The sequence below is a fragment of the Guillardia theta genome (genome assembly GCF_000315625.1).
Source record: "Guillardia theta CCMP2712 unplaced genomic scaffold GUITHscaffold_47, whole genome shotgun sequence".
Lineage (NCBI taxonomy): Eukaryota > Cryptophyceae > Pyrenomonadales > Geminigeraceae > Guillardia > Guillardia theta.
In genome coordinates, this window is record NW_005434627.1 from 185,915 (window position 1) to 199,764 (window position 13,850).

At 55.5% G+C, this 13,850-nt stretch overlaps 5 protein-coding genes across 5 annotated transcripts in view; 2 read left to right on the top strand and 3 right to left on the bottom strand.

Annotated features, from left to right (window-relative positions):
* Window positions 1-71: 71 nt before the first annotated feature.
* On the bottom strand, window positions 72-1,949 carry GUITHDRAFT_110687 (hypothetical protein; the record flags this gene model as incomplete). The annotated part of the gene is made up of 3 exons (XM_005830195.1): window positions 72-88; window positions 148-1,393; window positions 1,770-1,949. The coding sequence occupies 3 exons, from the start codon at window positions 1,947-1,949 to the stop codon at window positions 72-74; spliced, it is 1,443 nt and encodes a 480-aa protein (XP_005830252.1).
* Window positions 1,950-4,606: 2,657 nt separating this feature from the next.
* Window positions 4,607-9,632, top strand: GUITHDRAFT_110688 (hypothetical protein; the record flags this gene model as incomplete). Its single annotated transcript, XM_005830196.1, has 21 exons — window positions 4,607-4,843; window positions 4,920-4,984; window positions 5,027-5,117; window positions 5,159-5,348; window positions 5,407-5,447; window positions 5,496-5,624; window positions 5,676-5,785; window positions 5,826-5,886; window positions 6,019-6,066; window positions 6,114-6,182; window positions 6,244-6,306; window positions 6,364-6,489; window positions 6,597-8,084; window positions 8,175-8,452; window positions 8,610-8,653; window positions 8,696-8,751; window positions 8,794-8,839; window positions 8,945-9,015; window positions 9,166-9,399; window positions 9,446-9,527; window positions 9,577-9,632. The coding sequence occupies 21 exons, from the start codon at window positions 4,607-4,609 to the stop codon at window positions 9,630-9,632; spliced, it is 3,585 nt and encodes a 1,194-aa protein (XP_005830253.1).
* A 25-nt stretch (window positions 9,633-9,657) lies between these two features.
* Window positions 9,658-10,861, bottom strand: GUITHDRAFT_153308 (hypothetical protein; the record flags this gene model as incomplete). The annotated part of the gene is made up of 6 exons (XM_005830197.1): window positions 10,796-10,861; window positions 10,312-10,366; window positions 10,188-10,268; window positions 9,949-10,143; window positions 9,837-9,896; window positions 9,658-9,793 (listed from the first exon to the last, which is right to left on the bottom strand). Coding segments are annotated over exons 1-4 (232 nt in total), but the record flags the coding sequence as incomplete, so codon positions are not given.
* Window positions 10,862-11,271: 410 nt separating this feature from the next.
* On the top strand, window positions 11,272-12,285 carry GUITHDRAFT_110689 (hypothetical protein; the record flags this gene model as incomplete). The annotated part of the gene is made up of 6 exons (XM_005830198.1): window positions 11,272-11,292; window positions 11,338-11,390; window positions 11,437-11,536; window positions 11,667-11,730; window positions 11,774-11,888; window positions 12,009-12,285. 6 exons carry the CDS (start codon window positions 11,272-11,274, stop codon window positions 12,283-12,285), a joined length of 630 nt encoding a protein of 209 aa, XP_005830255.1.
* An 896-nt stretch (window positions 12,286-13,181) lies between these two features.
* GUITHDRAFT_140593 (hypothetical protein) overlaps window positions 13,182-13,850 on the bottom strand; it is a gene marked incomplete at both ends in the record, with an annotated part of 3,155 nt that continues 2,486 nt past the window's right edge. Inside the window, 3 exons of the mRNA XM_005830199.1 lie at window positions 13,182-13,271; window positions 13,394-13,461; window positions 13,503-13,605. Of these exons, the coding sequence (XP_005830256.1) occupies window positions 13,182-13,271; window positions 13,394-13,461; window positions 13,503-13,605 (261 nt within the window). The remainder of the gene's footprint in view (window positions 13,272-13,393; window positions 13,462-13,502; window positions 13,606-13,850) is intronic.

Genomic DNA, 13,850 nt, shown 5'->3' on the forward strand with positions numbered 1-13,850 from the left:
CGCGTTTGCGAGCCAAGACCTCAGTAGCAGGTCCGTCATCAGGCACGAAGTGCCGACCAAACGCCGCATCCTCAAGAGGCATTGAGCGCTGAGCAATGATGTCCGCGAGATACCAGATGAAGCGGAGGGTGTCAGGATGCAGGGTACCGTCCGTCGAGATGGCAAGAGGGATGAACGCTCGAGGAGGAGTAGTCATGGCATATGCAGCGCGATGTTTGCGAATCTTCTCAGACGCTGCAACATGGAGGGCGTCGAGGTTGACCTCCCCCCACTTGGTCAGGTCGGCAGAGCTACCAATGTAAGGGTGGACCAACGTCACGTCCGCCATCAAGCCCTCGTACTGCTCGGGCCCTCGATCGCGGATTCCAGGAATGTGGATATCGCCCTTCATCTTGCGGCCATGAGGATGGGAGGGTACCTGCCGTCGAGAACGAGGATCCCCCACTGTATCGATGACGCTCTGAAGACCAGCTTCGTTCAGCATCGACCGAATCGTACGAGTAAGGTTGTCATGCGCCGTGGGAAGCTTGGAGGATCGGCGTTTGCAGGTCTGGAGATGATGTGCAGCAACGGAGGGGTCGAGCTCGCGCTGACATCCATCACATTCCGTCGGACACTGGCAGATCGGCATGCCATGGAGATAGCAGTCGAGCATCTGAGCATAGCGGTGCGGGAAGGCCTTGAGGGGGTAGTAGCTCGAGACTCGCATCGGAGAGTGGCTCAGGTCACGCTCAGGAAAATGAGCGAAGATGGTAGACTGCAAGACCCTATCCTGCGACTTGAGCGAGTGTGTCCTGCGGCTGTGCAAGGTGAGGATATCACGCTGCTGATCGGTCAGCGCAGCGCGAGCATGCACATGGCGAGGGAAGACGCGCATGACAAGAGGGGTCACATTTCGCTGCGCAGGCGGCGGAATGAAGTGCTCATGAGACGAGTCGACGAGAGCGCGCAAACCAGGGATGTGTACCACAGATGCCGGGGGGCGGCCTGCGTCATCAGGCATAGCAGCCGGGGCAGGTGGGATCGCCGCGCCATCTGCAGCCGGTGCAGGAGCCTTGACACGACGGTAGAGGATCGCTCTTTCATTATGAACGAAGTCGTGCGCCTCAACGAAGAAGGTCGCCAGAGGATGTTGGTCAGTCGGCTGCCTCCGGGTATCGCGTCTAAGGGATTTTATTCCTCCTGCATGCTCCTGCTGCTTGTTGCTTGATTGCTTGAGTAAATCCTGTACTCCCGCTTGACCCTTCGGCTGCTTGTCTGCGCGGCTTCGCGCTTGGGCTGGCGGTGCCGGCAGTGCTGGTTCTTTTCGGGCTTGTGTTTTGTGTACGATTGGCAGGTAATGGATTGTGCAGCTTCTCGCTGTGCGCTGTGTGCCTGGAGGTTTAGCTTGTTCCTGCTTTGTTTTGCTTGAGGCACTTTTTACCTTCTGCCAGTAAATCCGCCTTCTACCCGGAGGCATCCGACTGACCACTGTCAGTCGAGACGTCCGCCGCCGCCGCAAAGCTTGCGGTCGCGGACGGAGAAAGAGCTGAGCCGCCGACAAGGAGCCGGCGCTGCCCGGGGGTCCGCCGGGGGCAGCGGACAGAGGGAGGCTGGGCACAGGAGCACGGTACCGCTCGAGGTGACGCATCAAGTCCTCCTCGCTAGCCTCCGAGTCAGCGGTAGCCGAGACCAACACCACCCGTGACGGCGGCGACGCTGCATCAATGGCCCAAGGGACCGGGCTGTGCGGCATCGGAGGCAGGCGAGCTCGGACCAGCAGCAAGCACCCCAGTGGTGTCGAGCTCTCCGGAGGCATCCGACGTCACAGTGGGCGCGTCGGCTCCACTCTGGATGTTTCCCCCATCGGAGTCGGAGACCTCCGGCGAAGACTCCTCGGGCGACTCGACAAAGTCCGAGGAGGAGCTGTCCTCTGGCTCGAGAAGTGCTTGCACCCGCAAGGGCGTCATGCGCCTCGCACCAGACAGGAGCTGACGTCTGATGCCTCCGGAGAGCTCGACACCACTGGGGTGCTTGCTGCTGGTCCGAGCTCGCCTGCTTGCTCCCCCCCGACGGGGTCCTTGGGCACTCAGTGACTGCTGCAGCGTCGTCGCAGTCAATAGCGGTCTCGGTCTTGGCTGGCCGCTGAGGACAGTGAGGAGGACTGTTTGCATCACTTGGAGCGGTACCGTCGGCTTGCGCCCGGCCTCCATGTGTCAGCGGCCTCTGCGGTGGCGGACGCGTCGACTGACAGTGACAGCGGTCAGTCGGACGGGCCTCCGGGTATCGTGTATGTATGAGGGCGTTCACGTCCCCTGCTGTGCCGGTATCACGGTGCTTGTTCAACGGTTGCTTGCCCCTCTCTGCTACACGATGTCTGAGTTTTACTCGCATAAGGTAAAAAGTGCCTCAAGCAGAAGAAACAAGCAACAAGCAAAACGGCGGCGTCAGGCATAGAGCACACAGCAACAAAAGCGCTTGTCTACGTGGCTTCCCGCGTGGCGGCTGGCAGTGACGGTGTAGGGTCTGGTTGCCAGCAGTGCTGGTTACTTTCGGTCTTATATTTCATGTGTTTGAGCCGCGTTTGTTGCTACCGCTTGAAGTGCCGGGGCGGCGTCGCCGGGGAGAATCGGCGGCCTTCCCGCTTGCCACTGACTAGCCTCATCGGGCCGCCGGGCCACGGACGGGCAGCCGGGCCACATTCTAATCCTGACTGGTACCCTCTGCTGATTTCATCTCAGGTATATAGCAGACATTACATCTGATCCCCGCTTTGGCGGGGCTGAGTCGACCTGCCCGGGTTGCCACCGTGACGGGTGGCACTCAGGGGCACCGGGCACGGTAGCTTGCCTTGAAACGCGCAGCTATTGATCCGATGATCAGCGTCGAGTCTAGTACTGAACTTTCAATACTTCTGCTCAGTAACCTCCGAATTGCCAACTGGTATCCACGGGTGTATGCCCGGCGATCTCAGTCGGTCACTGACCGGGCCCCGGCCCGGCCGCTGCGAGTCGGACAGTCGAACTAACGGAAGTTGATTGATCCCCCCGGGCAGTGCCGCCACTAAGCGAGCTCGCCTCAGAGCTCTCAGTCAGCTTGCAGAACACCTAGCCTACCACCCTGTAGAAAATGACCCCTACCCCCCCAAAAGTATCTAATTCCAACAAAGTGCAGGATCGTACCTACTTGAAACGCTGTTTCCTACCGAATCATGATCATGCTGATAGTACCGGTAGTATTACTACCCCATCAAATGTACCCACCCCCCGTGGTAGAAACCTCAGACATCTCTTGTCTCAGTCCTCCCGCCCTCCTCGATCCTCCCCCTGCCTCCCCTTCTCATCCTCCCCGCCCCCACCCATGCCTCCTGCTCCCCACCCCATGCCTCCTGCTCCTCCTCCTCTTCCTCCTGCTGCTCCTGCTGCTCCTGCTGCTCCTACTGCAGCTGCTGCTCCTGCTGCTCCTGCTGCTGCTCCTGCTGCTGCTCCTGCTGCTCCTGCTGCTGCTCCTGCTGCTCCTGCTGCTCCTGCTCCTGCTCCTGCTGCTCCTTCTTCTACTGCTCCAGCTCCTGCTCCTGCTGCTCCTGCTGCTCCTGCTTCTGTCCTGCTGATGTCGCTGTTGCTGTTGTCCTCCTCGTTCTCATCGCCCTCTTCCTTCGCCTTCCCTTCCCTCTCCTCATCCTTATACTCGTTTTCATTGTTTTCTCCTTGTTCCCACCCCTATGTCAAATTTCCCTCCTCCTCTTTTCCCTCCTCTCTCTTTCCCTCCTCCAGTCTCCCAGATCATTCACTCCGTCATGTTCCCCCTCCCCTTCCTCACCTCAACTGTCTCCCATCCTTTATCTTGTCTCCTGGACCTCCTTACCTCCTCTTTGTCACCTACCCGCTCCCCTTGTGATCCCGCTCCTCTGCCTTGGGCCCCAAACTCTTGCCTAACCTTTCCTGCTCCTGCTCCTGCTCCTGCTCCTGCTCCCTTTCATTGACCTTATCCTTCCTCTTCCGCATCGTTTTCCTCCCCAAATGTTCCCTTTCACCCCCGTTCTCCTTTACATTTCCTCCGATGTGGTCACCTTGTCCTGTTTCCTGCACTCCCTGAATTATCGCTGTACCGCTTCTCCTACAAGTTCCCCATCCCCTCATTCTTGTCTCTCTCTTGCTTCTTCCGTCTTCTTCCAAAAGGGCGTTCTTGCACCTCTTTCCTTCCTGCTGCTGATTCTACAGCAACTCGTCCTTTTGATACTCTCTACTTCCCTCGCCTTCTTCATCTTGCTCCCTCCTGACCTCTTGCTCCCTCCTGACCTCTCCTCCATGAGGAGTAGGACGAAGAAGATCGGCGTCCAACTCTCCTTCCAAATCTTTCTGTTGCTTCTTTCCGACGTCTCACCATCTGCTGTCTTCCCCATCTTCGCCTCTTACACGATTTGTGCTCACTGCTTTGATTGCAAGGTCTTGTCCGCTCATTAGCCCGCCGCTCTCATGCTGGTCTGCTATCCACTCATGCGCAGTTATCTTGTGCTTGGCTGTCCAAGATCCTCCATACCAGGCGTGTAGAGGCGTGTGGTCTCATACTTGCACAAAAAATGTGCAGCTTCTGATTTTGGCTCTCCCTGGAAGAGCCTCGACCAGACATGCCTGTGCGCAACATCAAGAAGCAAGATAAGATCGTCTCTCAGCAGAGAATCGAGACCTCACCACAAGAATTTCTCAAGGACGACGAAGCCAAGGAGTGCAATGACGTCAGCTTAGACGGATGCAAGCATGAGAAGGAGCCACAAGGATGTGACGATGAAAGTGTCATCTGTGAAGGAGGCCTCGAAAATTTCATTTGGCTCCCAGTAAAGGGAATGACACTGCTAGAAGAGCAGGTAATGCTCGTTTTTCGGTCTGTGTTTTTCTTCCGTTCCTTTCCGTTACCCCATTTGGGTCGATGACTCCTGGCAGGAACTTCCCTTGCTTGCAACCAGCCCGATCAGCTACGTCAAACTTCGGAATCACATCTTGTCTACGTAAGCACTTGTGACCTGTATCCATGGTTCAGCTTCACCTAGGTGGCATAAGAATCCGTCGCAAGAGCTCACACACGAGGCTGCAGCTCTCGATGCTCCGATAGTGTTCCACAGGCGAGAAGCTCAAGCAGAGGTGAAGCGTCTGACGTTTGTCGAGTACCTAATGCTTTGCAGGCCATCCGTCTGATCCACGAGTTCTTGTCTTGCCATGGACATATTAATGTCGGCGTGTTCGCACCGAAGACGCCGACATTGATGTCGAACTCTAGCACAGCCACGGCAGGCAGCGAAGATGGAGGGGCAGGAGTGGAAGGGGGAAAGGGAGAAGCGTATGATGTGATCGTGGTTGGAGGAGGAATCGCAGGTGGCGAAGCGGGAGAAAGGAGAGAAACGTTTTGCTCTTGACCTCATGCACATGGCAGGTTTGGCAGCAGCAAGTCAGCTGAAGAGAAGAGGACACAAGGTGAGGTCAAGGTCGATGGTCTGGCTGGAAGAAAGTGACTCCCTGCAGGTTGTGGTCTTGGAGGCTCAGAGCTTCATCGGGGGTCGAGCACGAGCAGGAGGCTGGAACAACCGAGACGAGTTCTTGACCTCCAGGCAGAAAAGCCTCAAGAAGAAGAAGACAGCCGAACCCCCGGCGGTGAAGCTCCAAGAAATGAGAGACAGCAGAAGTGACTCTCATCGCTTCCAGGACCACAGGCCTCACGAGGAAGGCACTGACGGAGGAGCTTCGACTGCCTTGGACTTTGGAGCGATGATTATCACAGGGATATGGGGTAACCCGATAGCGATGCTGTGCAGGTAAGAGCGCTGGAGCCTGCTCAAGCTGACCCTGCAAAAGGCAACTAGGCATCAAGATGCAGCAGATTAAGAACGCCTGCCCTCTCCTCGATGCTGAGCCGGTCCTCTTCTCCTCCACTCTCCTTCTATTCCCTCCTTCTCTCTCTCCTCCTCTTGTCCTGTTTCATTCCTTTTCGCCTCATCATCGGGGTTCCCAACCCCTTCTCCGCTGCATTTTGCTGATGTGCTAACAGCAAGGAAGCTTCAAGGACGTGTCCTGTAGGAAGCTTTCTCCTCCTGAGGTACAGCCTGACGAACGTAACAAGTTGTGCTCGTTATCCATGACAAGTCTCCGGAACCTCAACAGGGAGCATTGCTGCATCATTCCATCCCCAAGGACGTCGACAACAAGATTCAAGTATGATGCTCAGAGTAGCAGCAGCAGCAGGAGGTGCACTGCTTTCCTCACCCTTTGGCAGTCAATCTTCAATAAGGCTCTCACCGCAGCTTGCAATAAGAGGAAGCATCTAGCTGACGATCAGGTGAGATCATGATGCAGATGGCAGGACGAGAGAGCAGAGGATAACGGCATGGAATAGGACTTGTCATTGGGAGAAGAGCTCTTGAGAGTGCTTCACAACTACAAGTTCTCTCAAGTCGAGACTCGAGTCTTAAACTGGCACATTGCCAACCTCGAGTATGGATGTGGAGCTCCTCTTGACGAGGTTGACTTGCCCTGACCCCTCATCATCCTCACCATCCTCACCCCTCGTCCTCTTCTTCATCTTCCTCACCCTCGTCCTCTTGTTGCTCACCATCAGTCCTCTTGCAGGTTTCTCTTCGTTTCTGGGATCAAGACGACGCGTTTGGCTTCGGCGGGCCGCACTGTCTCATCCCGGGGGGTTACCAGCGCATCGCCGAGGAGCTCGCGAAGGAGGTGGAGGAGATCAGACTGAACGCGGAGGTGGCACGGGTGCGATGGACGGGACGAGGAGGCGAGAAGAAGCGGAAGGAGGAGGGAGAGGAGACGCAGGAGCTTTCACCTCCTTCTGCCGAGAGCAAAATCGAGTCCCTCCTGTGCGTGGGGGCGTTTGTTGGGAAACTGAATGCAGGGACGCAGGAAGTGAGGGCGATGGAGAGCGTGAGGACGAAACACAAAGTACCCGAGGGGTGGAGAATCTTCTCGACGATGAAGAGAGTCTCTACCTCCTGCTTCTCCTTGTCAGGGGGCGGAGGAATCGACTGCGACGTTGTGTTTCAAACCGAAAGGGGGGTGAAGCTGCGCAGCATCGGAGACGCGAAGAGAGAGATCAAACGAATGCGATCGGGCAGCTGGGAGGAGGAGAAGCAGCAGGAGGCTCTACATGACGTCAACAAGGTGCTGCGAGACATGTGCCGGCTGGAGGCCGAAGATGGGCAAAGAAGAGAATGCGAGAGACAGATCCTCCAATCTCTTGGGCTGAGTTACGAGGAAGAGGACGAGGAAGAGGACGAGGATGACGAGGAGGAGGCAGAGACTACGTCTGAAGTGTCAGATAGGGCAGGAGAGTGGGAAGAAGGGATGGAAGTAGAGATGTACTTCAGTGATGGCATGTGGTATCGGGGACGCGTGACGTCATTGGAGGACAAGGTAGCAGTGATCGACTTTGAGGATGGTGACAGGCAGACGGTCAGACTGCCAGACCCGGACGTGCGTCCCGTGAGAGCTCTTGGGTCGTCGTACATGCAAAGCAAGGAGGAGGAGAAGGAGACTGAGGAGGAGGAGAAGATGAAATGCGGCTCCCATTGGAAGAGAAAAGGAGAAGGAGAACGTAGGAAAAACTCTCAGGGTGAGCAGAAGAGGCCGAGGAGGAGCGCAGTGGACCAGCAGCTGCAGGTCGGGGATGAGGCAGAAGTTCTTTTCAGCGATGGCGTCTGGTATCGGGGACGAGTGACAGCAAGAAAGGAGAACCTCATCCATGTCGCTTTTGCCGATGGCGACCGGCAGAGTTTCCTCCTCCCAGACCCAGATGTCCGCCCTGCTACTGCTCCCTCTGCCTCCGACATGTCCTCTCCATCCACTGACGACAGAAGTGTGCAAACAACCCTGAAGGATGATGAGGAGAGCGAGAAGGTGGAGAACATGGATAGGGAGGACAAGCAGGACAAAGAGGAGAGCGAGAGCGAAGAGAAAAGGGAGAAGGAGAACGAGAAAAGCGAGAAATCGAATAGCGTGGAAGCTTCAACGTCGCTGAACGACATGGATATTGGGAGTGCGGGACAGTCTACTTTGGGAAGAGGGAGCAAGCTCAAGTACCACGTTGGCATGCAAGTTGAGATGGTTCGCTATGTAGTCTTTTCCTACCTTCTGCCTTCTTGCCCCTTCCCCCTACACCCCTCCCTCCCCTTCTCTCTCTCACAATTGTTTCAGTTCTTCGATGATGGTGTCTGGTATCGAGGGCGCGTTGCCTCGCTGTTGCAGGACGTTGCGACAGTTTTCTTCGAAGACGGCGACGTGCAGCAAGTGTCACTCCCTCACCCTGACGTGCGTCCCGCTCGACCTCCTCCTCCTGTCCGCGTGCACACAAGGGACGGGCAGACGTTGAGAAGCAGAGCAGTGCTGCTCTGCGTTCCCATGGGAGTGATCCAACAGGGAGCAATGAAGTTCGAGCCTTCTCTCCCTTCCTGGAAGCATGAAGCCATTCGGCGGTCTCTCCCTCATATCTACTTGTTGCACTCCTTCCAAGTCCTCTACTTCTCTCTCTGCCCCTCTTCCTCCTCCCCTACTGCTCCTCCTCCTCCTCCTCCTCCTCCTCCTCCTCCTCCTCCTCCTCCTGTTTCTTACCTTATCTTATCGTCTCTGCAGTGCTGGCAATGGACTCATCAACAAGCTCACGATTGAGTATCGAGGTCGCCCGCCACTCCCTCGTCTGCCCTCACTCGTTCCTTCAGAAGTTTTCTGGGACCCTCAGGTGGATTTCTTCGGAACCACCTCCTCAGTAGTCGAGGTAGACGAACGCGAAGAGCAGCAAGGTCTGACGAGGCAGTAGGAGCGAGGAGCCTTCTTCCTGGTGTGGAGCCTCTTCCGCTTCACAGGTGACGAGACTTGACAGCAGACAGAGCGATGAAGAGCGAACATAGAGTGGGAGAGGATGAGAGGGGAGGGGAGGAGGGGAGGGGAGGGTTGGTGATCACGTACAGGTCGCCCTATCTTGATTGCAGTCTTGTCTGGAGCAGCAGCGAGGAAGTACGAGAGCCTTCCAGATGACACCGTAAGAACCTCAGCGATCGAGAGGACCTCGTTGCTGTCTGTCTTGCTGTCTGTCTTGCTGTCTGTCTTGCTGTCTGTCTTGCTGTCTGTCTTGCTGTCTGTCTTGCTGTCTGTGGCTGCTTGGGCGTCTTATCCTCTCATCTTCCTTCAGGTCGTCAGGAGGTTCCACGAGGCCATCACCAGCATCTTCGGTCACGTGCCACAACCCGAGAGGAGTCACGTTACGCGATGGGGAAGCAACCCTCATGCTCGCGGCGCCTACTCGTTCGTCAAGGCGAGTCACCTCCCCGCCTCCCCCCCTTCCCCCGCTCATGTGCAGGTCATGCAGGTCGGCAGCAAGGGAGGGCCAGACTACGATCTGTTGGCAGAGCCCGTCGCAGGGCAGGTGGAGCATCTCAGTTGCGAGGGAGAGCGAGTGAGGAAGATGGCAGGTGTTCTTCGCGGGAGAGGGGACGTGCCGCGAGCATCCGGCAACGGCAGCAGGAGCGTACTTGACGGGGCTGCGAGAGGCAGGTGATCGCTTGAGCTGCCTGAGTTTGAGCTGGTGGCTGACGAGCTGTAGCTCGCTTGCATCGCCTGCTGTCGGAGATGAAGGGCGAGGCGAGGGATGACAGATGAAGAAGAGAGAAGAGAAATGGTGCGAAGAATTCATGTACATGAAAGAATTTGCAACCTAAAGGCGGCGATGAGCATGAGGTTGGCGAGAAGGAGCAGCATGAGAAGGAGGCGGTTGAGGGCAGGAAGCGCTACCAACGCCCAAGAAGGGCCGCAAAAACGACCTGAGTTAGTATCAGTTCTCGTCATGATGAGCAGTGAAGTCACGTAGAGCAGAAGGAGCAGGAGAATGATTGGAACCAACCAGACATCTGCGAATATCAAGATCTGACGGAAGAAACAGTTGAGTTGCAATCAGTCCGTCGTCATGTCAAATTACCAGAGAAGCAACGAAAGGGAAGCATCTCATACAGTTTGAAAGTAAAGCATCAAAAACATACAAAAATATCTCACAAGTTCCCGCATGTCACAACAAAGTTCCATCATTTGCAGTCAATAAGAACATGTACAAACTCATCTTTCACTTTACCGATCTCACTAGACTTGACGTTCCGTCGTCCACCTCCGCCTCTTCCTGCACTCACTGTCACCTCCTTTCACCATTGCTCGCGCTCTTGCCGAGGTGTTCGCGGGCTTGGCGTAGGTAGAGGAGGAGAGAGAGTTGTGGAGGTTGAGGGGGGGAGTGACGTGGGTCTCATGCTGTTTCTGAGTCACTCATGTCCAACTACCGTCACCTCTTCACCTGCCGCTTCACTTCATGGTGATCTTCCTTTGCCGAGCGATGACGGATGCCGTCTCTGCTTGCATCACATGCTGTCAGCTAGACACCTTCACACCCATTGAATGGTCGAGCCCTCTCTCAAGCTCCAGCTCCCTCCCAGCTATGCTCTAAGATCCTTGACCTCACATCTAGTGAGTCAGCTTTGCTCTCTCCTTCCACAGTTCGCTCGCCTCCCCGTTTGCTTGAGGAATGTCAACAAGAATGTCCCAGACATTAATCCATCAGCTTTCGCTCTCCATTGGATTTGGATGATCATATATCGCCATGTGCATTTGAAAAACTTCCTGATCATGTTCACCGTTTTCTGTTGCCTTCTGTTCTCTCTTGTGTTCTCTCGTGTCTTATGTTTTGTCTTGTCTTCTCTCTTCTCTTCTCTTCTCTTCTCTCTTCTCTCTTGTCCTGTCTTGTGTTGTGTTGTGTTGTGTTGTCTTCTCTTCTCTCTCACCTCACTTCCATGCCCTCCAGCTTCGCTTGTTCCCTCGCCCCTGCCATGGCCGGCACCAAAAGAGGTATCTGGAAAACGATCACAGAATCTGAAGGACCGGTTCTTTTACTGGAAATCTGGGGGGTACTGTCAATGATCATAGTGGGGGACGAAGCGGTTACAATGCAACGGTTACATGCAACAGGATCAGTCAACTGAAACTGACAAGTGATGAAAGGTCCGCCTCAGAGCAAACACGCCGTTGAAATGAACGAAGATACAATGAACGGAGCTGGAGGAGAGGAGAGGAGAGGAGAGGAGAGGAGAGGAGAGGAGAGGAGAGGGAGAGGAGAGGAGAGGAGAGGAGAGGAGAGGAGAGGAGAGGAGAGGAGAGGAGAGGAGAGGAGGGAAGGGAAGGGAAGGGAAGGGAAGTTGACTGGAGGAGAAGGGAAGGGAAGTTGACTGGCGTTCATCAGCTTGGAGAGGTCGACTGGAAGATGGGAAGCAGCGACAGAATGGTGAGCTCATCTGTTACTACCTCACGAGTCTGACGGTGAGGGCAGGTAGCAAGTGACGCCCGTCAAGGGAGGAGGCGAGAGGATGCAGAGGATCGCAGGTTTCTCCTTGTCCTCCTTGTCCTCCTCCTCACCCAGACCCAGCAGATTGCGAGAAACTCCAGCTGACGTCCTGCTAACGAACATGAAGGACGCTCATGCACTTGTCGGCTCGGGACATGTCACGAGGATGCGGAAGCTCTCGCAGGTGAGGAGGAGGAGGCGTGATGGACTCACACCTTGATGTGTGCGTGTGTTGGGAGGGAGGGGGGAAGCAGGAGCACTGCTCGTCTCCTCACTGCTCGTCTCCTCACTGCTCGTCTCCTCACATGCTGCAGCTCCGGACCATCTACTCGCCCCTTGAGCCGCGTCCTCTTGCTCGCAGCCTCCGTCCTCACTCAGGTGCTGCCGGGAGAGCCACAAGGCAGAGGATGACGTTGCACAGCCTCCTCGCTCGTGGAGAGACGCAGAACCGAGTGCGGGGCAGCAGAGAAGCGGCGGAAAGTCGCGAAGAAGCTTCCAAGGGAGCAGGGAAAGGAGCGAGGAAGGGAAGAGAAGAAGTGAGGCAGTTGGTTGACATGCGCGAGACTAAATCAGCCGAGCAGAAAGTCAGGCGAGAAGAAGACTCGAGCTGCGAGTCAACGACCCTCCATCGCTCAACTGATTGCTGACCTCCGCAGGGTAATGACAACGATGATGATGGAGATGATGGAGATGATGGAGATGATGATGATGATGATGGAGATGATGATGATGATGGAGATGATGATGATGATGATGATGATGATGATGATGATGATGGAGATGATGATGATGATGATGATGATGATGATGATGATGATGATGATGATGATGATGACGACGATGGAGATGATGATGATGATGGAGATGATTACATGTTGGATTCAAGCGTACGAGAGGATAGAGAGACTAACTTCATACTCAGAGTGCATTTGAGTGCGAGGAGGAGAAACGATATGAAGCAGAGAAGGAGGAAGAAGCAAGAAGGAGTATCAGAGGCGAAGGAGAAGCATCAAGGAGTGGCAGGGGTGTCGTCGAGTCAGCAACCAGGAGCACGCGAGGTTTCCTTGTGCTCCTGTCACGTCTGGTACTCAAACGCGTGGGACGCAGGCGGACGGGTGAAGAAGACGAAGACGCTGAGAGGAGGGCAGGAGGAGGAGGAGAATACTCTCGCGCGAACCTTGTCCTCTCTCTCCTCCTCCCTGCCTTGGCTGCATGAGGCGCCATGCCGAGCGGAGGCCTGGAGGGCAGAGGGAGGGGACGCGCTGCTGGACTGGAGGAGGCAGAGGGCGATGGCGGAACTTTCTGTGCTGCATGCTGGCGAGTCGAACGCTGTGCGGGAAATCCGAAGGAGACTAGAGAGGCGTGAGAATGAAGATGAGGAGAGGGAGAGGGAGAGGGAGAGGGAGAGGGAGATGGAGGAGGAGGAGGAGGAGGAGGTTAAACTCGTTAACGCCTCAACTCTGATGTCCACGCTGACGCTGCAGCCAGCACCTGTCAGGTTTGACTTGCTCTGCTCGTTTGCAGACTGACGGTGAGCAGACGACCGTTTGGATGGGGCCGAGGGGAAAAAGAGACGAACGAGGGCTCGGGAGGAGGAGGAGGAGGATGTTCAAGCATATGCATCGACGAGAAGGATCTGCTTGCTCGCTGCTTGGAAGAGAGTGTCGATCGTGTTCTATTCGGGGAAGAAACATTCCATCGCTTCTTCTCCTTCATGGACTAGATGCTGAAGTAGTGATCTCATGATGATGATGATGATGAGGATGATGATGAGGATGATAATGCAATCAAGGTGCTCACGCCTCCTCTTCCTCCAGCAGCACCTGCACTCACGTCATGCACTTTCCTTCCATCGCTTCTCCTACCTCAAGCGGGTATTGGATACACCCCAAGATCATGTCGACCAGATTGTCTGTTAGCTGAAGGAAAGAAAAGAATGCAGGGAAGAGAACAGAAGAGGAGAGAAAGGAGATGGGAGGTAAGGGGGAGGAGATCAGAGCGTGCGGGTCAGTTATGCAGCAAGGGAGGAGGTTGACGTCACCAGTCGCAGCTGACTGTCTCGTCCCAGTCGAGGATGCAGCCCCATCACGACGACCATCTTCACCTCTCCTGCTCTTCATGTCAGCTCGACCTCAGCTGGCAACTCAGACCCCGCGGCGACGGGGAGCGATTGGCGGCAGTGAGGGCAACACGCTCAGCTTCCTTGAGTGAGAGGGGGCGGGGGAGGGAGAGAAACTCCAGGCCCGTGTGCGCCTGCAGGAGACCCGTCCACGCGTCCAGGGGGCTGCAGCAGCGCGAGTGAGGAGTACCAGCATGATGATGATGAAGATGATGATGATGGTGATGATGATGATGGTGATGATGATGATGATGATGATGATGATGATGATGATGATGATGATGATGATGATGATGATGGAGATGATGATGATGATGATGATGATGGAGATGATGATGATGGTGGTGATGCTGATGATGATGATGATGATGATAATGAT